Source organism: Ziziphus jujuba, chromosome 4 (assembly GCF_031755915.1).
Source record: "Ziziphus jujuba cultivar Dongzao chromosome 4, ASM3175591v1".
NCBI lineage: Eukaryota > Viridiplantae > Streptophyta > Magnoliopsida > Rosales > Rhamnaceae > Ziziphus > Ziziphus jujuba.
Window position 1 is genome coordinate 26,947,262 of NC_083382.1, and position 26,027 is coordinate 26,973,288.

The window sequence follows — 26,027 nt, forward strand, 5'->3', positions numbered from 1 at the left end:
TTAATCATGTGTATCAATATGAATTCCAATTTGATACACATTCTTAATAGAAAATTTTCTCCCCATAGAACACATTTTTATCCTTTGAGATTTTTTTTTTAAAAATAAAATTAATAGAAAAAAACCTTTTTCTTTGAACAAAAAATAATAATAATAATAATAATAAAAACACAAAACCTTAACTTGAGCAAGCAATAACTAGGATGTTTCGAAAAAGTGTTATAAAATTACCACACACCTAAAATAACGCAACTGTTTTTGTCACATTTTCTTTTGGTAGCAGACCAGAAACTGCTGCACTGGCGTGCGACATTGGCAATTTGCAGAAGCTTCGAAATTTAAAGTAACAGCACAGGTTACGCATAAGCATTGTTATTATCTATGAATACGTGTAAGACAATTCAACTGATTAATTTATTTAAATATTTTAAATAGTATTTATTAGCGATGTTGATCTCATTAGTCTTTTTTTTTTTTTTAATAATATTTTACACCTCCAATTTTTGCCCACAATTTTTTTTTTTTTTTTTTGGGCCACACATAAATCTTCACAGCCTTGGTTTAGTATTATGTCACAGCGTTTATAGTTCTCACCTAACATCCTCGTCTTGTAGGGCAGATAACATAATCCATTTGAGTTTCGGGGTCCACAGAATGAGAATTGATAGCCTTTTTGTCCCCATTCAAATAGCAAATGAATACAAAATTTTGCCCAAAAGTTCATTGTTAGCTACTTTTTTTTCTTTTTTTCTTTTTTTTTTTGGGGGTACTTTTGTCTTAAGCATTTCTTTTCAAAGATACCAATTAAACAATTTTAAACAAATGCTGACTAAATATAATATTAGAGTCTCATGTTCATCCATGAAGAGCTTCAAATTAATATAAAAATAAATATTACACATGAAGTTCTCTATGTTCTTTTCCTAATCGCAATGGCTTACTCTTTATGACGTACTTGACTGTTTCAGCTTTTGACTGTTCAAACTTCAAAAACATTACGTTCTGTAACCCGCACGCCAAGGAGGAAATACAAACTACAAAACAAATAATAGTCAACCTTCAGTCAAAAACAAACAAACAAATAAATATATAAAAATGAAAATGCAAAAAAAAAAAAAAAAACTCTATATGTATTCCTAAAAAAGCAACCCAAAAATTGTCAAACTACTTTTAGAGTGTAAAAGGTGTTGGCAAAAGCTAGGCAATGAACGCCCTGGTTCGCAACACCACTTTATCCCTCAGCAGCCGCCGGAGATTCAACGACGGTTACGAGGAGTTGGAGAGAAACCATGGAAGAGTGAGAACGTTTTCAAAGCGTGAGAAAGAAACCCATCATCATCATCATCATCGTCATTATGGTAATGGAATGAGAGCTTTTTCTTCAAGTTATAGACTGCACAGAGCAAAGCAACGCCAAATCTTTCTCAAATCTTATAAGTTGGCCCCCGTTGACACAATACGACGCCGTTCCTCGTGGTCTTGCTCGGAACCCAACAGCGGCAGCAAGAAGTTGGTATTGAAGGTTAAGAAAGCTGTGGTTTCCATCGTGTCGTTGTTGAGAATCGGCTCTGTTTCTTGTTTCTTAAGATCTTCTTGTGATTCTCCTTCAGCTGTCCGTGTTTCTTCTCCGGCTCCGCCTGCTAAGGGATTGTATGCTAATTAGGCAGTGAGTTTTGCTTTAGGAAGCTTCAATATGTGGTCACAATTTCACTTTGCTAAATGTTCTCCAAAAATTCTTTCCTATTTTTGGGTATCGTGGAAAAAAAAATTTGAAATAATTAAAATCCACAATAATGTTCTAGGAAAATAGCTAAGCCACTAGTCCACTCTATATATTATTAGTTTGATGTTATTTTTGTTCATATACTGCAGCTATTTATGGTTTTTCTTTTCTTTTTTTTTTTTTTTCTTTTTTTGTATTTCTTTTTCTTTAAAACAGCAAAAGGGCATTTTTTTTCCCATATTATTATATCAACTTTAATGAATTTGTGCCAAACAAAGTCTAAATTCTGAAAATGTGGCCTAGTGATATAATATGATTCTCATGATTTTGCTATTTTGCGGACAGTCGATTTCTTAACACCTAATCTTGATGATTGGATGGTAATAGATGGGTTCTCACCCACATTTGCATTTCTACTGATTCGCATTAGACAAACTTAAAATTTAATTAATAGCTGCATTAGAAATTCAAAATCAAATTAACTCATTTTTCTGTCCAATAACACAGAGAGAGAGAGAGAGAGAGAGAGATTTAAAAAAGTGAATGCTAATGTGGGCATGCAGCTGAAGCAGATAATCTAGATGAAATTAAAGGCACATATAGAAAGAGAGTTTGAAACCCACAAAAGGTGGTCTGATACAAAAGCCTATTTTCCTCCAAATCCACAAAAAAAAAAAAAAAAATGTAACTATGTCCTTAACCAGTGGAAATTTTTTTGCCTATTTCATTTTTATTACTAAAAAACAACAGAGGGCTCTGTTTTTATCCTCTGTTTCTAATGGGCTTCCCATTCGCCCACTAAACTCTCCACTCTTCCACCACCATTTTCCACCATGAATCCCGGTCCATACCCACAACAAAACTATGTCATGCTCAACAAGGATCAAGGTAGCCTCCGTCCACCGCCTTATCGCCGGAACGTTTCCCGGTACAGCTCGTACGGACGACGCAGCTCGGGCGACGGCGGAAGCTGCTGCCTCAACTGCATTTGCTGCTGCTATTGCTGGCTTTTCTTCCTCCTCATCCTAACCGCCGCAATCACGGTCGCTATCTACGTGATTTACCAGCCCAAGATGCCCAACTACAGCATCGACAGCTTCAACGTCGAAGCTTTCAATGTTCAATCCGATTACAGCCTCAACGCGCAGTTCGACGTCAATGTCAGAGCCAACAATCCCAACGAGCGCATCGCTTTCAGATATGGAGGTGATAACTATGTAATTGTTATGTATTCTGGTACCAACCTCTGCTCGGGTAAGTTTCCGGGTTTCCATCAATCCGAGAAGAATAATACGGTCATCAAAGTTGTGTTGAACGGGAAGAGCGAGTTCGGGTCTGGTCTTCAAGAGGCTCTGACGGAGAACCGCCGTAACGGGAAGATTCCGTTGGTTGTTAAAGTGAAGGTTCCGGTTGGTGTGGTTCTTGGAAGGTTGAAATTGAGACAGGTCAATGTGTTTGCCAATTGTTCGTTGGTTTTGGATAGTTTGGATCCGAACAAGAAACCGAATATTTTGTCGAGTAAATTCACTTATACTTTTGGATTGGATGGATATCATCTTGATCCCATCGATTGAATTGAACGTTTTATTTATCATGGTGCAAATTAATTCGTTGTTTGTTTAAAAATTTTTGTAGGGTGCCAGACAAAATTCATTTTTGTATATTTTAGTACATAAAAAAGATTAAAAAAAAAAAATTGTACAAAGTTTTATGATATGTATATATTCATAGTCGTGGCTTTTTAATTGAGTTGTTAAATTTGTTTGCATTGCAAGGGCTTGTGAGGGTCATGGTGATTTTGGCAGTGGCTATATGGAATATTGCATGGCCATTAATAGTTTGTTGGAATATTCACCCAAAAAAACAAAAAGTATGTAGGAATAGAGAAAAAATTATTCAAATTTCATCCTTGAAAACTAAAGAGCAATTATATTGAAAATAATAATAATGCAGAAGATAGTTTATGTAGCTAGGCCCTCTCACATTACTGTTCTTATTATAGGACCTTATCGCTGATTTGATAAACAATAAATTTGAAAATTGCGTCAAAATGAATCTCTTAATGTACTTTTAGATGCAGTATTATTCGTAGATAGGCTGATATATAGCAAGCAATTGATTTTTAAGTTAGGCGTACGTAATCAGTATAGCAAATAATTTGTATTCTGCATGACTTCAAAACAATTAAAGAATAATACAAAATCAGCACCATGAAGGTTCTATAAGACTAACTTTTACATTTTTTTTTTTTTGAAAAAGAAAAAAAAATGGGTGGTCATAAGATTTTCTATGACTACCATCTCTGCATCATCCATTGTATTTAAATCAGTTAGTATGCATTAGTTATGGTATTGCTGGATTTGGTGTGCGTTGATAACTAACTAAGTCTAATGCATATAATAATGTTCTCTGGGCCTTGGAAATGATCATTTAGCGGTTATTTTATCCAACCTCACCCAAATCTTAGTTTATATGTTACAAACAGAGTGGCAAATCTTGGACCCCTCAGTTCCTAATTCTTAGGAATGGGATGTTATATATTGCATAGCCATTGTAGAGTGTGGAACAGATCTGCAACAAATTTACTCAAAGTACAGGTGCATTTACGCGGTCTGGAGCTTGTTTAAGGAGAAAGGAGGACGTTATCTAGGCACTGCTGCTGCTGCTATATCCCTCTTCTACCTTTGTATTGCATAATATGTATATAGATTTTCTGCAAACCTTTTTGAATTAGTCTCACCTATTTTTTTCCTTTTTTCCTTTTCTGTCATGTCATTTTTTTTTTTCTTTCTTAGTTTCCCTTAGGAATCCCTTTGTACATTTCAACAAAGTTTAATAAATACAAGTATTTCAAATTTAGAGATGGCAACTAGATTATCTACTGCAGCAAATTTGTCAATGTCCCCTTTCACTTCCACCATCGTTCAGGTATGTATACACACTTTTTAATTTTTCTTGGAAAATTAGCTATCACTCTCAAAAAAAAGGACATAATATAAATTTTCTGTTGGGAGCCTAGCATCCCATTACATGCAATTCATAGGATATTTCTTCCAATGGTGCGGCTTAATAGATAAATATTTTTGTTATCTATATATATATATATATACATATATTTATATGATGATCATCATCCTTGAAGTCAAAAGAGTGGTTAATTAATCTTGCAGGTATCAAGCTCAGATGTACCTAAGAATGCAGGGGAAGTAATGGTAGGCATGAAGACAGAGAATTCAAGCGGATGGGCAGGAAATTTGATGTTGATGATGGAGCTCCGGAAGAAGACACTCACCTTTAGGGACATTATTGATCTTCCTCCTTGTAATGGTTCAAGTCCCATCCATGAGGTACCTACTTCATCATCATTGAATTAATTTACTTGATAGAAGTGCCATAAAAGTTCCTAATTTCAATCCCTCTGACTAATAATTTCTTATATGCATATTGGTCTTTTGCAGCTGGTGATGGGAACTGTAGAGGATCTCCACAATTTGTACCCAAATGTTTTTTCTTACAACCAAACCCCAGAAATATTGGAAAAATTTTCAATAGATCAGGTCCAATAAAAATGTCAAAGATAAGTCATTCAATTGTTAGTCCTAACTGCATGATAAAATATGTAAAACTAATTGCCAAAAAACATGATAATATAGGGATTAGTTCTCCTTTACAAGGCTCTAAATTGTATTGGAGATTCATGGGCCAAGAATCACAAGAGTATAAGCAATTTGAGACAGGATTCCAAAGAATGCTTCAACAACATCAGTTTGGAGCAACTTGGTAACTATATATATATATATATATGTTTATGTCCTTGTTCCTGTAGAATGTTATTGGTACAAAAACGTACTGTTGATTATTTAAAATTGGAACTGATAAATATATGAACTTGTTTTATTGAAGGGAGATTAGTGTTGGAAGAGCTTAAATACATAACTGATATGGCAAAGGAAATTTTCAACGTGATGGATGAAGATGAAACCAACAACAATGATGGGAGGATACAAGACTCCACCATAGGAGATACATTGATTGAGTCTTATTCAGACAAAAGAATGACCTGCCCTTCACCAAATACTACAATTTCAGTTCCTCCCCAGATGACTTCTTTTGCCATGAAACTTGGCGAAATTTCAAACATATCTTATTCTCCACAACTTCTTTTGCCTCTCAGACTTCAGTCACTTGGGAATTTGAAGACAAATGAGATGAAGTATTTCGCTTTCAACGTATCTCATCCTCAGCAAGGGACAAATGATCACGAGTCAAACAGAACAATCCAAAACGGTTCTGAAGATCAGTCACCAGAAGGGAAAGAAGACACTAAAGCTGCAGAAAATTTGCCGAAGTTTCCAGGTTTTGATTCAAATGTAAAGGTAAATATAACAAGGCCTGCAGCAGCAGCAGTACCACCCCCACCTCTGCCACCAATGGTACTATTAGATAGTCCTCCTTCAACTGCTTCACAATCATCTCCTTCTCCTTCATGCATTCCAGCTCATAAAGGATCAGCACTGCCAAGCATGCCTATGAAAAAGATTGGCACACCACCTCCTCCTCCTCCTATGGGAGTTTCAAAGCTCTTGCGTCCGAAGAAAGTAAATAACAAACTAAAGAGATCATCCCACATGGGAGCCTTGTATAGGATTCTTAAAGGGAAAGTGGAAGGCTCTAGCTTAAGTGGTAAACACTCGCACGGAAAAAAATCTCATGTTAGTGGATCTGCTGGTGGAAGACAGGGAATGGCTGACGCATTAGCAGAAATGACAAAACGGTTTGTTGCTGTAAATGCTGCAGTCTTTGAACAAGAAGATTTATGTTTTCTTATTTTAATTCAGATTCTTTTTGTGTTCTTAGATCTGCATACTTCCAACAGATTGAGGAAGATGTTGTGAAGCATTTAAAATCAATCATGGAGATTAAAGCTGCCATGAATTCATTCCAAACAAAAGACATGGCTGAGCTTATCAGATTTCATAAGTATGTGGAGCAACATTTGGAGAAACTTACAGATGAGACGCAGGTCACACCCCATTAAACAACGTCCAATTAAATTCTAATGGAGTTCCTAAGTTTTGCTTTTTGAAATCTTTAGATTTGTTTCTTGGGAAAATTTCAGGTGCTGGCAAGGTTTGAAGATTTTCCAACCAAGAAGCTGGAATCATTAAGGACTGCAGCAGCATTGTACACAAAATTGGAAGGAATAATTACTACCTTGGAAAACTGGAAAATAGCACCTCCTTTAGGCCTGCTTCTTGACAAGGTTGAGTCCTATTTCAACAAGGTAAAAACTCATCAAAAAGGAACATAGGAAATTCTCTCCATTTACTACCATGAACACCAATCCATTTTTCACCATTTTCATTCAATGATTTTCTTTGAACACAGATAAAGGGCGATGTTGATTCATTGGAAAGAAGCAAAGATGAAGATTCAAAACGATTCCGAAGCCACAAAATCGATTTTGACTTCAACATTTTGCTTAAAGTTAAGGAATCTATGGTAGATGTTTCTTCTAGCTGCATGGAGCTGGCACTTGAGGTACTGTTAGTTAATATCATTGCCTAAACTTGGATTCTCTACTTGTATTATTTATGAAATCTGTTCAAAACATGCATAAACGGTTTATGCTACATGCATAAATTATAGGAAAAGAGAAGGGCTAAAGCAGCAATGGAAAATGCAGAAAGTGTGTCAAAAACTGAAGGCCAAGCAAACCATGTAAAAATGCTATGGAGGGCTTTTCAGCTTGCATTTCGTGTCTATAGTTTTGCAGGTGGACAAGACGATCGAGCTGAAATGTTGACAAAAGAATTAGCACATGAAATAGAGACTGGTCCTCAACACTAATCATGATGCCAGTATGATTATTAAGCTCAATTCAGCTTATGCTCCATTTAGAAAACAATAGAGCAATCTCCATATGTACCCGTACAAACTCAGGACCCTCTGTTTTCAGGTAATTTATGACAGCAAAGCATATTGCAGACAGCGAGTACACAAAACTCTTTTGAAAGCAGAGTGCTTTTGTGACAGTCTAAATGTGGTATTATCTTCCAATTAAAAACCTTGCCTTCATAATCAGGATTTGTAAAATGACTCTTTTTTTTTTTTTCTTTTGAGGGGTTGTAAAAATATGACATATTGGGAGTACAATTTTACTTCCACTGATTTATTTTGTTCTTATATATGTTCCAATTTATCATTGCTATGAACAAAACTTTGTTAGATGTTCATGGGCCAGGCCTGCACAAAAGCCCATTTCTGTGAAACCCATTTGATGTGTTGGATAAAATGAGGTGCCCGTCCTAGCATGACTGATTTTTAATTTTTAATTTTAGTTTTTTCTTTAACTTAATTTTATGTAATTTTTTTACGTCAAATGTTTTCTCTAGTCTAGTGATAGTGATAGTTAAAATTTATTAAATATCTTAATTAATTACGAGGTTAAAGTATATTAAAAAAAAAAAAAAACCCAAATTGAGCACAATTTCAAATTGTTTTAGTTTTTTATTTTATTTTTCTCTCCTTTAAGTTTATATTTCTTTTATATGTCTTATAAAATTAACTAACATTAAGACATAAGTAAAATTGACACAAGATAAAGATAAAGAAATAAAATTCAAAAAATAAAAACTATATTACCAAAAGACACCTATAAATTGAAATTTTATTTATTTATATTGGGATATAAGAATGATTAGTGATCGGGGTAGTTCAATGTTACATTAAAAATTTTTAAATATGTCAAAGGGTTTCAGTAAGTCTGACCTCATGGGCTAAATCACTAACTGGGCACGTCAACATAGGTGTCATGTCACATAACTAGGCTCTGCTGGGCGTTGACTGACTGGAAAGATAGCCTGCGATAAATGTCAAGCTGATGAAAATCCATTGAACTTCGCTACAAGTTTGATGTGAATGAAGAACTAAAATGTATGATATGGAGAATAACAATATTGAAAATTGAAAAAAAAAAAATTAATTAATAATATTTGTAACAAAGATGAATAATTTTTTATTAATAGTTATTAGTTGGTAGCCTAGAAGGAACCTAACCTAACTGCGACATGACTAATATTTGGGTTCCAAAGCCATTAATTGCACAAATGAATGATTAAGCAGAACAAGCTCCATACCTGTTTAAATATTAATCCTTAATTATTAGAGTCATTATAGTTGTTGTAACAGAGATTTAGTTTCATGTTAGACAAGTGGGGTATACAAATAGGTGATTGTCAATTTTTTTGTACGGCCGTTCGGGTCGATTAAGGATCCTTCAGCTCTGTAAACAGTAAGTCTTGCTTCCATTTTATTGAAAATAAGAAATACATAGTAACGAATTCTCTCTTTTTCTTCTTCTTTCTTTTTTTTTATCGCTGCTATTCTAAGGTTTCATACTTTTTTTATATGTTAGAAATAGTAATTTAACTTAGTTTCAAAGTTTACCATCCAAACAGTTATGAGTTTGAAACTCTAACAACTCTATCAAACAAAAAATGTAAAAACACATATAATTAGAGGCTCAGGATGAGTCCAAAGGGGCCAAGCTTATGCGTGAGAGAGTGTTATAAAAAAATAAAAAAAAAATGATTATCCTCATTAATGTAAACTTTTGAAAAAAAATAGTTTTTTTAACGTGCTATCATCCAGGTTTCTAAATCTATAATGTTATGTTTGCAAGTTGCAACCTAGCTAGACAACATTATTATTGAAGATTTGCAATATTGGAATTTCAGAATTCAAAGTTCTACACAGTAAATCTTCATGAATGAGCTCCAGTATTTTCTTAATCATTCATATTAAATACAATTAATTATTTCTTTTATAACATATTTTCCATAGTCCAAATCCATAAATAGAGGTATTAGTTCTTGGATTACAAGCAAGAGAATATTATATGAAAAATGTAGTCCTCTGGATTTTATATCTTGTGGAGATGTAATTTACAATTTGACCAAACCACATCAAATCTTGGTATTATTTCTTTCTTCCCCTTTTTTTTTTTTTTCTTTTTTTGGCAGTACAATTTAGTGTTAAAGCCAAGAGTTTGATATCAAAATAATATTAATAATAATAATAATAATAGTACTCTTTTATTTTTATTTTTATTTTTGCTGAAAAAAAAAATAATAGTACTCTTTTGACTCTATATTTTAAGAATTTTCAAAAGCATTAAGGTGCACTATATATGTGCACAAACTGAATGCTTTCTATGTTATCGGATAGGAAGTTTTTTCTTTCTTCTTTTATTTTGCTTTTATAGGTAAGAATACACAACTTGGAAACCTCGTCAGGTTGATACCAAGTTTTATACATAAGAGCAATTAGATAGGGAAGGATTTTTTTTTTTTTTTTAATATATATAGCTCCTTTCATAAGTCTAGTATGCTTTTGTATATATACAAGTATTAAATAAACAAATATATGGTTTCTATCACATATTTTACCTATCTTAAAAAAAAAAAAAAAAAAAAAACGACACAAGCATTCAATTCATTCATGTAAAGAATAAAAGAATATCGTTGCGTATAGGTCACCCTTTTTTTTTTTTTTCCCATTTAATTTTCAACATAGACATATTAAGATATAAATATAAATACCTAATGACTTTTCTTTCACTCAATAACAATAATAATAAAAAGAGGGGAAGAATTGGGTAGGCCAGTGGGAGCGTGGTCCAATGATTACCAAGTTTCTTATGCCAATCTCAAGAAGAAACATTGTAGAATGAAACTGTTGGGAGTCTTTGAGGCAGAGAGAGAGTCACTTTGTGTGTTTTGAATCATCATCATTAGACCACTGCTTGCCTATATGCCTTGGTGCCTATATCAAACACCCCAAGCCCATTTTCACCACAAACGTGGTACCACAAACCCTTATTTCCCCAAAAAACATAAATAAATAAAATAAAGCCATTGCGTGCTTTGCTAACACTTGATTGAAAATAATAATAATAATAATAATAATAAGAGAGGCTGGTCGTTATAATAAGTGAGGCTGGTCACCAGCCCAATTATATGTGAGAGAGACGCAGAAAGAAAGAAAGAAAGAAAGGTGGATTTGATTACCTATTCCTTTGACTAAAAAAACATGACAACCATGCAGCCTTTTGTTTCCTCGACCTCCATATTTTTTTTAATTTCACTTTTCATCTGACGAGGAGAGAGGATGTAGGGGTCTTTTTTTTTTTATTATTGTCAGTGCGTGAGTTTTAAGGTTCGGTTCGGTACAATCATGTCTCTTTTACAGAATTACAAGTGTCTTGGTTGTGATGTTAAAACCCAGATATTCAAGGTTAGCAAAAGGCAGTTATTGGAATTGGATTAGCTAACAAAATGGGTTGATAAAGCAATTGATTTTACACTGATCGTAAAAAGACTTAGGGTTTGAATACCACCATCATTGCTGTAAAATAAATGTACTCAGCACATTACTCATGTAGATGAAATAACTATTTGGCGTTGTAGGATTTGTTGAGAAGTGATTCAAATGATTTTAAAATTTATTTATTTGATATTTTTTTTAGAATTATTAATTTGTGATTTTTCAATATTAAAATTACTTTTTAATGATTTTATATTTTTTTTTGTTAAATACAATATGAAGTATTTTTTTATCATAAAAAATGGTAGCTCAACGGGAAGAGACTATTCAACTTTCATATATGCGGGTTCGAAAGTTGAGTCTTGGCAAGTTTTGTTATTATCATGAATAATCCTATACCACAATACCGTATGGTGCAGAACTACGGTCTTATGGCTATAGTACTACTAGAAGGCATTTTGTTTGTTTTTTTAGGAAAAATATATATATATATATATATTTATATAAAGTATTTTTTATTATTTTGAAAGTTAAATATATGCTTTTTCAGTTTCTTTTAAAAAAACACAAAAGTAAATTAAAATAATCATTTTGTTTATTTATAAATGCCCAATTATGCAATTGGGTAGCAATCATATTCATCCTATAGTAAACCAATGAACTAGAAATTTATGTTCTTAATTTTTCTTTATTCTCTTTATGTCGATACAATCGTGTGAAAGAAAAAAGGTATAAAATTTTGATTTTCCTGAAGAGAAAAAAAAAAAAAAAAAAAAAGATATGTTGGGTCTCAATCAGGAAGACTGACTTTTGTCCAAAATGAAATTTCAAAAGCCATGTTAATTTAGATGGAATGGGGGTTCTTACAGCAACTTGACAAGTGTCCCAAATGCCTGTGTGGTGGGGAGGGGAGTAGTTTTTATCCAACGAGACCTGAACTCTTTCCTCTCTCTCTTTCCCACTCTCTTTTTTTTATTATTATTTATATTTTGTTCAAACCCACTCCTCCTAAATATAACTCCCTCTAAAAGGTAAACTCAACTTTCGTGCTGCTACTTATACTCCCACTCTCTCTATCTCTCAATCTCTCTCTTAGACAACTTCTCCTCCTTTTTCCATCACTCCAAACACCCCCTCCATGATGTTAACACAGATTCTTCAATGCCTTTCTTCTCTCTATCTAATCCAAAGAAAATTAATTGTTCAACCACTAACATAAAAGGGTTTTCTTTTGCTGTGTTTGTACCTTTTACTTGGTTCTTCTTCCACATCCGACTGATATTTCAAACATGTTTGACATCTTGTTTGGTTGGCGAAAGGCTTCCAAATGGTAAAGATTTTTACAAGTTGCCTTTTTTTTTTTTTTTTTTTTTTTTTGCTAATTATTTTTTTGGTTTCACTTTTAAGACCTGTTTCTGGTTTGTTGTGTAGTAAGAAATTGATCAAACAGGTCCATTGCCGGCTCAAGTTGCTGAAGAACAAAAGGAGTACGATTATCAGGCAATTACGGGAAGACATGGCTGAGCTCATAAAAAATGGCCATGAAAACATTGCTTTCAATCGGGTATGCTCTCAGTTCCAAATCCCTTGAAGAAATCATTTTCCTTTTTTCTCGATTTAATAAATCCCCTGTTTTTGTCCTCTGTTTATTTTAACCCCTGGGGTTTCAAATTTTTTATTAGTTTAAATTAACTTCTTTTAATTAATTGGAGTTGAAAAAGGGATTTGGTGGACCAGAATTTCTTTTCCCCACGATAACTACCTTTACTTTAGAAGACATGGTCTTTTTCTGACCTAACGATGGAGGTTAGAATTCTTTAATAAGAACAGGGGATATTAAAGTTTTTTTATAAAAAATTTTAATGCCCTTTCCTTTTTTTCATGTTTTATGAAATGGGTTTCTTTGACAGGCTTCTATGATATTGCAATTTTTACCAAAAAATAATTTACCTTTTTCTGATAACGATCTTGTATCTCAAAAGTAACTTTTTAACTCATTTCAGGTTGAGCAGCTGGTTGCGGATGAAAACATTGTTCAAGTATATGAATTGTTGGGCCATTTTTGTGAATTCATCCTCCTTCATCTTTCTTATATCCGAAGACATAAGTAATGGCTTGTATTCTATGAACAAATTCCTTCGCCCACCTATATTCATCAAATTATCTGCTTTTTTTTTTTTTTTTGTTTTTTCCAAAGATAACAGGGTGGTGTTTATAATTTGATGTGTTTCAGGGACTGTCCGAATGATGTAAACGAAGCAGTTTCTAGTCTTATATTTGCTTCTGCAAGATGTGGAGAACTACCTGAGCTTCGAGTGATTCGGAAACTCTTCGAAGAACGTTATGGTCAGAGATTTGCTATGGTTGCTGTTGAATTACTTCCAGGGAATCTCGTTAACCGTCAGGTTTGTCAATTTTTAGTTGTTACATTTTCAGACAATATGTATTTCAAGGATTTCTGTTTAATGTTAATAAAACTACAGGTAAAAGAGAAACTCTCACCGAAGTTGGTATCCGATGACATGAAGCAAAGGCTGGTCAATGAAATAGCTAGTGATTACTGTCTCCGACCAGAGATTCTGGCACTTGAATACTATTCTGACTGGCAGCAACAGGTATCTGTATACTCTATCAATTTGGCAGAACAAATTTTATGACACTTTCTTTTGTACCGAATTAAGTTCATGTCCTGTCCAAGCAGCTGCAGGCAAAGGAAAATGGTGGAGATCATACACCAAATACAAATGTAGGAACTTATTATGACAGAGCCGAAAGATCTGAAACCAAAGCTAAAAATTTCGAGATAGAAAGAAAAATCATATTTGTTGATTCATCACCAGTTTTGACAAACTTCGGAGACTCTAAAATGATCAGTACTCCTGCTATTTCTTCTTCAATGGTTCAGCAAGCTCTACCAACTGTGTCGGAGTCTTCAGTGCATAATGAGGAGCAGGAAGCAGAGAACTATGCTGAACTGGACTCTCAAAATGTATATAGCCTGTGCAAAAACAATCAGGAAGAGAGAATGATTGCGGCATCATCTTCGGAAAGTTTGGCACAGTTCCCTGAGGAAACTGTCGTTTATCTGGATGACATAGAAGAATTTCAATCCCCAACAAAAAAAGATGAAAACTCTCAGGACCAAAGGCTTTTCAAATTCAAATCATCTATTCTAACTAAAAGGGAGAATTGTGAATCATCCAGTGAGAAGTCAAGCTCAAGAAGTTCGAAAAGAGGTGGCAACGGGTCGGGAAAAAGACCGAGGAGGAGATCGGTGTCTCATGAAAATCAAAGCATGAAGGATATCGAATGCATCAGTTACTACAGCCAGCCACCATGGAAGAGTAGCACTGCAGCTCTCAAGCATAAATCTCAGAAGCAGAGAAAGCAACAGAAGAGATTTTCAACAGAGGAAAGTGAACAACAATATTATGAGCCAAGGAAACCAAAGCAACCTTGCTTTATGGAAATGAGGAATGCCTTTGTATCTCCTCACCGCGGATTTAATCTGATAGGATCATCCAACTGCAGCTTGGAAAGACCATGTTATATATGTGCTGGTGATGAGAATACTGATTATGAAGTTCCATCAGGGAGACAAAAGAAAATGAACACAACTGTGATGGAATTCCCAACACATAATCATGACAAGAAAAGCATTTGCTCTAGCCATTGCAAAAATCGAAGCTTTTGGAATGCAGAACTGAACAAGGGAACGAAATGGTCTGAGGAACCAAGGAGAAGAAGCTATGACAATGGAGCTATGATGTATGATGTTTTCACCTACCCAGATCACCAACCTAACATACAAATGAAAAACCTGAATGGAAAAACTGATGAGTTTGGCTCCCAAGAGAGTCCTCTCTCTTCTCCTTGCCCAAAGGTGAATACTTCTTGGACAAGAAAAGACACAGTGCCACCTGACACAGTGCCACCTTACTTGAGAACCATGACAATGCCCCCTGAGAGGCCCAAAAACAAACACAGAGACGACATGCAAAGATCTAGTTCATGTGTCTTTCGTAATCCCAACCATGTCCACCCGAAGTTGCCGGATTACGATGATATAGCTGCAAGATTTATGGCTCTCAAGAAAGAGAATACGCAGAATAAGCATCCGAATTGCAACAGAGCAGCAACTTTAGCACAGTAGAAAAGTCATGTCTCCACATCTAGTAGATACTTGTAGATACTTTTTTTTTATATTTTGGGTCCATTTTTTGATTGGTTTCTTACTTTAGAGCTCTCTATTGGAGTTATGGAATGGCATGGGTATTCTTTTACCCTTTTGTACTACAATTTGTTTGCTCGATGTATATCCCACCAAATTTTGTAGACGGCCAAATTTTGCTGTGGCATTGCCTTAGAGCTGAAACCTTGTATTAAGCCAAAGGTCCATGTTAGGGGTGAAGGTTTATTGGGCTTCCAAATGATTTGGAAGTTTGGGTTTTGTAGGGCAAAAACGAATACCCAAAAATCCGAAAAGAACTTCTTCCTTCTTTTTTTTAATTTTTTGGTTGGGGAAATCCGAAAACAACAATTATAAGTACTTAAAAGAATCTTTCTTTCACCTAATTTTCCACTTTTCTTATTCACCCCAAAAATAAAATAAAAAAATTTCCACTTTTCTTGTTCAACCCACTTCACCAATTACCTTCTTTCTCCGACAGTCTAGGATTCCAACGAATGGACGAGACATAAAAAACATGAAAAAAGTTGGTATGAGAAATGTAAAAGGAGGTAATTTTTTTGTATTTTTATCTATCAGTAAAATAAATAAACTTATTTTAATAGTTTCAACTCCAACCTCAGCTGCAAAAATAAAAAACCTTAACTTCAGCTTCAGTTAGTGAAAGGACCCTTTAATCCATTTTACAACATCATATTTTTCTTTTTCTTTTTTTAATATTTTTAGTAAAAACTTTTTCTTTTTTTGGATGATTAACATCATATTTTTCATGATTAAGTGTAATATTCCAAAATCATAGCACAAATATCGATGCAACTCGTAGAAACCACGTCAGCCATCACGAACTCCACTAATACTTTGGTTTTAAAAACAAACTTGTTGTATACTAAATATATACGCTTCCATTAATGTAACGCCTACCTTCAACCATAGTATTCATTAATTTTGTCGCTTACACAATAACCGGACAAATTTCCCCCCTCGTTCATAAAAATTCCACAGAAACGAATTTCAATTAATTTACATATTTATTTATATATAAATATATATTTTAAAAAATGTTGAATTGTAATTTACTTCTCTACATTTTTTTTTTGGCTGAAAGTAATTCACTCTCTTACTTGATTAATTTTAGAGATGGCTGTCTTATGGTGCCTTTTCTATAAGAGTAAATAATCTCTGAAATATAATTACAATTAGTGTAAATATAATACAAAACTAATATCATATCACACATAAAATATATATATATAAAATTTGTCTGAGAGGAAAAATTCAAATCTATTCACCTTCCATATCAAAAGGAAATATATATATATATATAATTTCATTCATTACCAAAATTAGTTAGGTCATTTGAATCTTTACCCGAATAGGTTGACTTGGAATGAATTTGTTGGCTTAATCAATTTTATAATGTTTTTTTACCAAACCCCAACTTGAAAAACTAATGATAATGTGAAAAGAAAATAGGTAATAATAATGTAGCCAATTTCATTATTATTATTATTATTATTATTTTTATTTTTTAAAAAAAGTGTATTATGTTGGCCACCATACATGAAACAAAAGCACAATTCCGTGCAAAAAGTACGACCTCAGGTGTTTAAGCTCTGACGCAACAGGGTCGCAGAAGCATCAAGTTATAAGAATTGGGATCACGTTGAAAGGCCCACTCAATCGCATTAAAAGCATCCCAATCCCTTCTCCTCCGCTCCCTCTTAATTGTAATAATAAAAGTATAAATTCATAACTTTTTTCTTTCATCCTTTTTCCTATTTTGGCCATTTTCGTACCCAAAACGCTTAACAAAAATTCGGCAAAAGATTTGTTGCTTCTCTATTCAAATTTACCAGCCCTTTTTATATGCAACTTTAACCAAACTTTGTACATCTCGCTGGGTAAAAAGAAAAAAATAAAAAAAAAACTACAGTAAAAAAAAGCTCGGAAACAAAAAATAATTAATTAAAAAAAAAAACACAAAAGGAAGGGTCATGATCTCTTCTATGTAAACAAAAGGACGCCGAAGCCGATCTGAGCCGTCAAAACTGAACTACTTTTCTTTCTTTTTTTTTTTTTTTTTGTTGTTTTTCATTGGGCTCTAAAAAACTTAAGCGGGATACTCCAGGCCCAGCTCCATCTTACACGCGCCGTCATCAGCCGTTGAGCCTCCAACGCTTCCAGACGCTTCGATCCTCCTCTTCTTCACAGGAACCACGTGGTGCGCACGAGATACCGGTTCCAAGCTCAGGGTCAGTTCCAGAGCCAGTTCGCCTTCCTGCACTGGCTCGTCGGACTTCGGTGCCAGCTCTGGCTCCGTTCGGAACAACGACGCCTCCGCCGTCTCCACGGAGATCATGCTCTCAGTTTCCTTGCTCTCGCCGTCCAAGTTGACCGCCTCCGACTGGTGACTCACCGACGACTCGTGACTAGTCGACCGGTTCAACTCGTCCGTGACCGTGCAGTAGCTTGCCCACTTGGGGTTAGCTGCTTCACAGCAGGCCGAGTCGCTAACCGACCGGAACCCACCCGATTTCCTGGGCTTGGGCTTGACGACAGCGGACCGCTTGAAACGGCACCGGGTCTTGACCTTCTGATGATCATTGGAGGCAGCGGAGTTTTCATCCTTGGACACGTGGCGGATATCGTAAGCCTTCAGTGGTGGGCCATGGCTGTTGGCTGCAGCTTCGGAGTTTATCGGCGTGATAGGAGTGCCCTTGAGCACGGCTTCCACGGCAGCTTGGCAAAGCTGCCAACTACCGGACCACAACAATCCAACGGACCCATAAATCGGGTTCACAATCCGTCCACAAGCCTCGTACAACAATGATCGGAAAATCGCTGTAAACCAAAAAACCAATACAAATGGTAAGTAAATCTAAGTCACGCATCTACTCTCACTGTACATTTCCGTTTGGTTCTCAAGAAAAAGGAAAAAAAAAATTTCTGTTTCCCGGTCAAAAAAAAAAAAAAGAAAAAAAAAGTGAAGACTTACCAGGACGGAGGTGTTCAGGACCGGCGTTGATGAGATTCATGAGTCCAGCACGGCCATAGAACTTGGCGAGGAAAACAGTGGCGTTGGCTTGGGATTCGGGGCTCTTGATCCATTGCAAACACGGCCTTATACTACAATTCTCGCTGCACCCTTTTCGTAGTATTCGGCATCCATTGCAGCTCATCCGCATTTTTTCTTCAGATTCTTCGTACAAGTAAAAATTGAAGCAATTTTTTTTTTTTTTTCTTTTTTGTTTGTTTGTTTTTGTTTTTCTGAGAAAAAGCTCTAATAGTTTTTTGGAGGATGGGGGAAGAGCAAAGAAGAAGATTGTTGGTATTTATTTAAGTGGGGGGTGTTTGTGGGGTTTATGATATGAGGAGGAAACAGTTTTATATGTCATTAGAAAGAAACGAGCCGCTGGATTTTATTTTATTTTATTTTTTTAATTTCAGGTACTGGCAGACGCAGCTGTTTTAATCCTCCAAAACACTGGTTTCCAAATTCAGGGAGGCTAACCCACTCTCTCAGATTCTAAATTAAAAATTTCCAAATATCATGAATAAAATAAATCTATAAGTCTCTGCTTCTCTCACCACTCTACTTTAAAGCGCGTGCTTCCCACTCCCAATCACTGTCACCGCCGGTTGTTTCCATTGGGTCGTATATGTAGGTTCTGGGCCTTTCAGCCCCCAACTTTTGGCTTGAAAAATGGTACCACCCACTTTTGAAACGTATACAAAAGAACCACTGCTGGCCCCTCTCTCACTCTCTCTCTAACTTTGTTCCTAAATTATCCTCGATGTTTTTGTTCTATTACAATATTGTTCAATACCAATTGGGATATGAGCCAGAGGGTAGTAAAATAGAAAAGCGAAAGATATTAAAGTGGGGGCCTCAGGGGGATGGGGCTTTTTTGGGTTGTAGGGCATGCAAATGGGTACAAAAATCAAGAAAGGAAGAGAGAGGCGCGTGTCAACCACGGTCAGATGTCAGAGTGCGGTCGAATCGCCACATATCGTGGAGGGATGGCCCACCGTAGGGATAGAGCTCCCGGTTTTTATTTTAACAACAAATTAAATTAAATAATTTTTTTTTTTAATGAATAAAAAAAAAGGCTGAAAAGAGCTCCTGGTTTTCGGGAGGCCGTATATAGTTTCTTTTAAAAACCGCCAAAGTTTTGCAAAAACCGGTAACCGGTTTCTGGTTTTTGTGGGGACTGTGGGCGCACTACCTAAACTTTTAGCCAACGGTTTTAGAGCTAATTATCTTTTTGTTCTTATTTCCTCTCTCTCTCTTTCTTTGCCGTGACTGGGTATTTCACGCGCCTCCTCCACACATTTTCTCACATTTTTTAATGTAATATTTATGCTTATCCTATCATACTGGAATAGGATAGCCAAATTTTTCGACAATTTTCATATACACGTGTGTAACATTTCTGTTTCGTGTTTTTTTCCTCATCAATTAGTTTTATTTTATTATAAAAATTATTAAATTTGATTGGACAAGATTGTTAATCAAGGATGGAATCTAGCTTGTTTTAGTTGACTAGTGGGAAGACTTGACGATTTTAAACTTCTATTTTTTTTGTTAGGTGCGTATGATTATATCCTATTGCTATATCTGGTACAATTTAAAATCCATAAGAAAAAACATGTATAATCGTCCAACCAATATTGAATTAAATTTAATTATAACTTCTTCTTCCTTTTGTTTTTTTTTTAAGAAAAACAAAATACTTCTAAATATATATATATATATTTTTAGCAAAATATATTAAAGTTGTATCCATTTATTTTATTGGATAGGTGGTTGTAAAAAGTAAAATTTGGGACTTAGTTAAATTCATAGAACGTGCATGTGTGCTTTGAATTTGTGTAGGTGAAAATGGAAATTAAGAAAGGGAATAATTTGGAGGTACAATTTGAAGGAGGACAGCATTTATTTCTAATTTTTATTGACTTTTTCATGCATCAGTATTATTTAATATGTGGGCGGCCGCTAGGAATCGGGAAGAAAAAATTGCTTCACAAGCCCATCACATGTGCTATATACACATGTAATTACAAATAATTGTTACATAAAAAGAACTAAAAAATAAAATAAAATAAAACATGTACGCAGTCTAATTGCTGCGGTTCTACTGAAAACTTTGAAAAAAGAAAAAATATATCAGCGAAGCTGGCATTTTCAGTCCATTTATATATATATATATATATTTATATATATACCCAGTTGCATCTCATTTGTTTTCCGGCAGCTTGAAGAAGCTAATTGATGCAAGTTAAATTTACTACTTTATTTATATATATTATAATAACATATATTATAATGTTGGTTATATGCTTTAAGTATTTTTTAAAAATCAAGTAAAATTAGTTCAATTAGTAAGTATTTTAAATTCATATTTAGAAAGTTATGAATTTAAAATATTTATATTGGAGGACATTACTGTAAATAATAAAAAAATTGAAATTTTTAAGATATGAAATATGATCTCAATTCCGATAAAAAATGGTTTAGATAGATAATTTAATGATAAAAATTATTATTTTTTTATAAATAAATTTTTTAATGATAAAAATCATTATTTTTTTATAAATAGATTTAAATTTAAATTTTTCATCTCATATGTGAAAATATATGGTGCTTATGGTATGTTTGGATAATGATAAAATTAGTAAAAATTTAATTCTTTTAAAAAAATAATAATTTTTTTTATTTGAATATTTATTATGAGATGGAAAAATGTGAGTATAGAGAATCGTCAATTTAGAAAAATATATGGAAAAGTTGTTCCAATCTATAAAGATGTTATTTTGAAAATTTGAAAAAAAATAGTTTTAATTTTTTTTAAAATATATATTTATCCTTAGTTTATTATAAAATATTAAATTTAATTATTTATAAGTTCCAACTTTCCTATTACACACCAAACATACAAAAAAAAAAATCAATTTTCATGAAACTAAATCCCAAAAAACTATATCTCGAGAATTAATTTTCCTTTCAATTTTAATTGTTCCCAAATAGATCCTTAGAAAATTGTAAAATTTTCTACATATATATATATATATATATTATTTCAAAAAGATAAATCTTCTAAATATTTTATGCAAATAAAAATAATTAAATATATAAATTTTATTCATGTTTTCGATATTGTGTATTTATTTCATAATTTTCTCTTAATCAGATAATGAAAATTAGAATACTATTTTTTCTGAATTATTTTTCAAACTTCAAATATAAGTATTTTTCAATTTACACTTCTTTCAGTCATAACAAAAATAATTATATTTTACTATTTAAGAATTTAAAATATATATATATATATATTTTTGGTTTTGGGCTGAGAATTTAAAAAGTTAAACTTGATTACTAATAAAACAGTGATTATAAATATGGATGTTATTCATCCAAACATACATATAAATATATATATATATATAAAATAGAAAATTATTACCAATATATATATATAGAGAGAGAGTTTTTTGGTAATGAAATATATATATATATATAATGGAAAATAAAATGATAAATCTCCATGCGACATATTAATGCCAGAAAGTTCTGATAGTTCTGAAAAACGAAGGACAAGTGGCTGAGAATAAGAAGAAAGGTGGTGAAGCGACATGCAGAAGGCTCCAAAACTCATGCAAAATCTCAGACTCTGAGACATTTGCGCGTGTCGTCCACGTTCAGATGTGTCAGCGTTTAGTCCAACCGCCACGTATGACGCACAAAACGCCACCGTTCCTTTTAGCTCCTGGTTTTCAGGAATTCTCTTCTATTTCCCCATAAACCGCCCTTGCCCAAAAGAACCGGTTTACGACCCAATTCCCAATTGGAGAAATCTTGTGCACTTCAAGTTTTCGTCATTTTTTTTCCTCTATTAGGTTCTAGGCCCCACCAACCATTAAAAAGACTTCGGCTTTGCTTTGAACTTGAGTGAGTTTTTTTTTTTTTTTTTTATAATTTATTTATTTATTTTTATTTTTCTGGGTTATAATAAAAATAAAGCACATTAGGTTATCATCATCATGAAAGAATCCACAAGACCTACTAGCTAGTTTGATTTTCTGCTTATTTTGCAAGACAAATATATTATTTTTTTCAGTGGGGTTGGCCTTCGACAATACTATCCGAATATATATGTGCAACTTCATTCAAAATAACGAAAAGAAACTAAACGAATGCAAAACTTGCTTTAACCTAATGCGGTTTAGACACACATGGACTCAAGTTTCTCCTTAATCCCCAATATATTATACTATTCATTGTCAGTTGGTGAAGGAAGTTTTTAGTATACCTAATAGCACCATCTACATTCACGGTGCACCAACCTCTGTTTTGTCTCCTCTTGGAGAAAACAATTATTATGTTATGTTTTCCAAGGGGAACAATTAAAAGTGGCAATAATAATTCTGTATTTTATTAGTACCAGGTATTGCACTGTAATTATATATATTAATGTATTAAGGAAAACAAAAAAAAAAAAAAAACAAATTGTGTTGATTTCGATGAGTTTCTTCAGGTCAATGTCAAAACGTTTCTTTTTGGACCTTCAGGTCTCTTTTGCACTCTATTTGTTTCACTGTGTGGAACTTCTACAATTTTACGTTCAATATAGTTCTTTTTTTTTTTTTTTTTTCTCCTCAATTATCTATTCTAACAAAAACTAAAATGTTATGGATCAGCATTTCGTTGTTTAATGTGGGAATTATATTTGTACACACGATAAATTTAATAGTTGTGTTAACATAGCGCCGTAATTTTCTTCTTTTAAGTTTTTAAATACTACTTGTGTGACTATGTCTAAATTTGGACTTTTTTATTCGGGGGCTAATTAACTATCTAAATTTTGAATTACGTAATGGGTTCAGTGAATCATAATGATTCCTAGCTACATATTTATTGTTGATTAACGAATCTATTGTACCTAACATCATTTCTATACTTTTATTTTATATTTTTTATATAACAAATATGATCAATGTACCACTTGCGTTATTAATAATATATAGGATAGGAACATAAGGCTTTAATATCTTTATCTTGTAAAACAGTAATTATTTTGTAAAATAATTAGTTTAATTATTAATTAGAGTGGCCTTTATTTAGTTTTGATGGCTCTACCATGGAAAAGGGTCCATACACGCTATTTTTGGGGAAAAAGAAAAAGAAAATGAATTAGTTTTTGAATTCAATGACTGTTTGTACATGGCCAATCAAAATGATTATATTGTCCAAGTTTTGTTGCCCACCGCTTGTGTATAAAAAATTATAACACACCCACAACTTGTATACACAACTTGCATTAGCTGAAGGCAATATAATATTGTATAATGAATTTCATCACGCGGGTTATAGCATTTGAATTGTTCTAGAGCCTGAGAATTCCATAGAAGGCTAAATTATGTGAATTCTAAGAGCAGTTTTTCTAAACATGGTGGTGGATTATTATTAGACTTCACGTTTATCAATGTTCGTCGTCCATCGGGAACTTTATTGATATTTTATTTATAAGTAACATGCTACTACGCAATGTGCATGTCGTCCATTCAGAAATCTAAACATTTTTTGCTATCACAATCCGCTTTGCTTTTACCCAAAAAAGAAAACAAAATCACACACTTCTTTGCCGTTTTCAGTTCTTCTGGGTTTTGGCATATATTTCTTTAACCAAAAAAAAAGTTTCAACTTGCTGTACTTTTCTTGTATTCCATTTTTATTTAACAACTTTTATATTTCATGATAATTAGCACCAATAAAATTCATATTTAGATGATAAATATTAATTATATGCATTTATTATGTATTGATTTTTAGTTTTAGTTAAAAATCTAATATTGAAAAGTATTTTTTTTAAACGACTAATTAAATTGTATTGACATATAGATCTCATAAATATTCCATCATCGATGAAATCTAACAAAATCTTATACTGTACAAATCCATATAATAATTTGCTGATTCGCTATGATATCGGATTAACAATTAAATGTATTAAGATGCAATAAATTAATAGATATTGACAAGTAAAAAACGATAAGATACTATAGATTTATTAAGGAGGATCATTTATACAATTATGCAAAAATTATAAAGTTTACAATTTAAACATGTTTTTTTTCTTTTTTTTTTTGAAAAAATGAAAAAAAAAAAGGTTCATTTTGCAAAAAAAAAAAAAATTGTGAAAATGCACTTTATTTTTTACACTATTTCAATTAAGAGGTGGTACAAAAAAAAAATTAGATTCTCCTATTATTAAATCTGTTAGATTTTAACAGATTCCACTTAAAATAAAATAGATCACATGCGATTCAAATATTAATTTTTTCTTTCTAATTTATGGAAATTAAATTTAGAAAAAATTATTCATAAAATCTAAAGGGCTCATTTATTGCATTGGACTAAATTGGATTCAACTTGGATATTTAAAATTTTTATCCAATTAAATTAAACAATACATAAAATAATATAGTCTAATCCAATTTAATCCGTTCAAGAAATGGATACATAAAAACTAAACGTTACCGTTTTAACCCAAATCAAATTTTCTTCTTCAATCTCTCCTCTCAGCAATGCTCAAAGATGCTCGCTCCCTATCATCGATATATTTACATTCCTAACCCTCGACACGTCCCCACTTTCAGAGTCGAGATTCCGTATTTTCTCAGCTTTAAGGACTGCAACTGTCATGGAAACTAGGACAGCATTAAACCTCGCAATCCATATTGATATCTCTGATGTTGAGCATTCGGTAGAACGGCAATTGGACATTCGGATGAACAGCTCATCCAATTAGGCAGTCCGATGAACAGAAGTGGACCCATTAATTCTTGCTTCGTTTTCAGCTCCGTTTTAAGATTTTGAGCTCGATATTCCGAATATTTTGATGACAATTTTTGACTTGGAACGGCGGTTAATTGGCCACTGGAAGCGAGAACAGAGGAGGTAAAAGTTCTTGTTCAAAACTCTGAGCATTGTGGAGATGGTGTGGTACAAAACGATTTCTGAGCTGGTTGTTAACATGAGAAAAAGGGCAGGAAAAAGGAAAAAAACTTACAGAGCTGGGTTGATACTTCTGAAAAATGTGGGCAATTCAATTTTCATAATTTGAACTGAATATTCTGATATGGATCAGAGTTTAAAAGCTTCGGTTGCTTACAACTTTTAATTTGTGCATATTTGATTAATCAAGGTTTTCTATATTGGTTATGATGATTAGAATTGGGTTTGTGATTTTCTATTGGGAAAAATGAAAAAATGTTTGTACTTGAAATGGGTTTTGGTTTTGGATGTTTGTTCCCTTCTTCTTTTTCTCCATTCTTTTTCACTGTAGTTCTTCAACCACAGAAAAAAAGTGATTTTTTCTTTTCTTTTTTTTTTTTAATTTTCAAATCCAGTTTAGGGGAAATTAATAAAAGAAAATGAAAAAAAAAAATAGTTAAAATAGAGTCATGTGAGCAGGATGTGATGTATTTTTAAAGAAATCTGTTAAATTTTAACAAATTTGAAAATACCAGGTATAAGATTTCAAAACCTTTTTTACTATTTCGTAAATGAAAATAATGTGAAAAATAAAAGATATCAAAGTATATTTTATTGTTTTATTGTTTTAAACCTAGGTTATAATTGAATTTTCAAAATTGTATATAATTGTTAATAGGTTAACAGATTTAATGACATTTTACATGGTAGTTTAACAACAGAATTTTTTTTAAGAGGGGGTACAGTTACAAAATTAAGCTTGAAGAAATAATAAAAAAATTAAAAATGTAACA

General features: G+C 33.1%; 4 protein-coding genes across 4 annotated transcripts; 3 read left to right on the plus strand and 1 right to left on the minus strand.

The window, feature by feature from the left end:
* The first annotated feature begins 2,556 nt into the window (after positions 1–2,556).
* LOC107416546 (NDR1/HIN1-like protein 6) lies at positions 2,557–3,297 on the plus strand. Its single transcript, XM_016025048.3, has one exon. The coding sequence runs from the start codon at positions 2,557–2,559 to the stop codon at positions 3,295–3,297; it is 741 nt and encodes a 246-aa protein (XP_015880534.1).
* Positions 3,298–5,632: 2,335 nt separating this feature from the next.
* Positions 5,633–7,842, plus strand: LOC107416534 (uncharacterized protein At4g04980). Its single transcript, XM_025072927.3, has 5 exons — positions 5,633–6,497; positions 6,581–6,746; positions 6,843–7,007; positions 7,112–7,264; positions 7,373–7,842. Exons 1-5 carry the CDS (start codon positions 5,665–5,667, stop codon positions 7,571–7,573), a joined length of 1,518 nt encoding a protein of 505 aa, XP_024928695.3. The 5' UTR covers positions 5,633–5,664; the 3' UTR covers positions 7,574–7,842.
* Positions 7,843–12,053: 4,211 nt separating this feature from the next.
* LOC107416544 (uncharacterized) lies at positions 12,054–15,385 on the plus strand. The gene is made up of 6 exons (XM_016025046.4): positions 12,054–12,380; positions 12,482–12,614; positions 13,054–13,157; positions 13,284–13,455; positions 13,534–13,665; positions 13,752–15,385. The coding sequence occupies exons 1-6, from the start codon at positions 12,340–12,342 to the stop codon at positions 15,201–15,203; spliced, it is 2,034 nt and encodes a 677-aa protein (XP_015880532.3). The 5' UTR covers positions 12,054–12,339; the 3' UTR covers positions 15,204–15,385.
* Positions 15,386–17,054: 1,669 nt separating this feature from the next.
* Positions 17,055–18,687, minus strand: LOC107416542 (LOB domain-containing protein 41). The gene is made up of 2 exons (XM_016025045.4): positions 18,235–18,687; positions 17,055–18,080 (listed from the first exon to the last, which is right to left on the minus strand). The coding sequence occupies exons 1-2, from the start codon at positions 18,422–18,424 to the stop codon at positions 17,350–17,352; spliced, it is 921 nt and encodes a 306-aa protein (XP_015880531.3). The 5' UTR covers positions 18,425–18,687; the 3' UTR covers positions 17,055–17,349.
* Between the last annotated feature and the right edge of the window lie 7,340 nt (positions 18,688–26,027).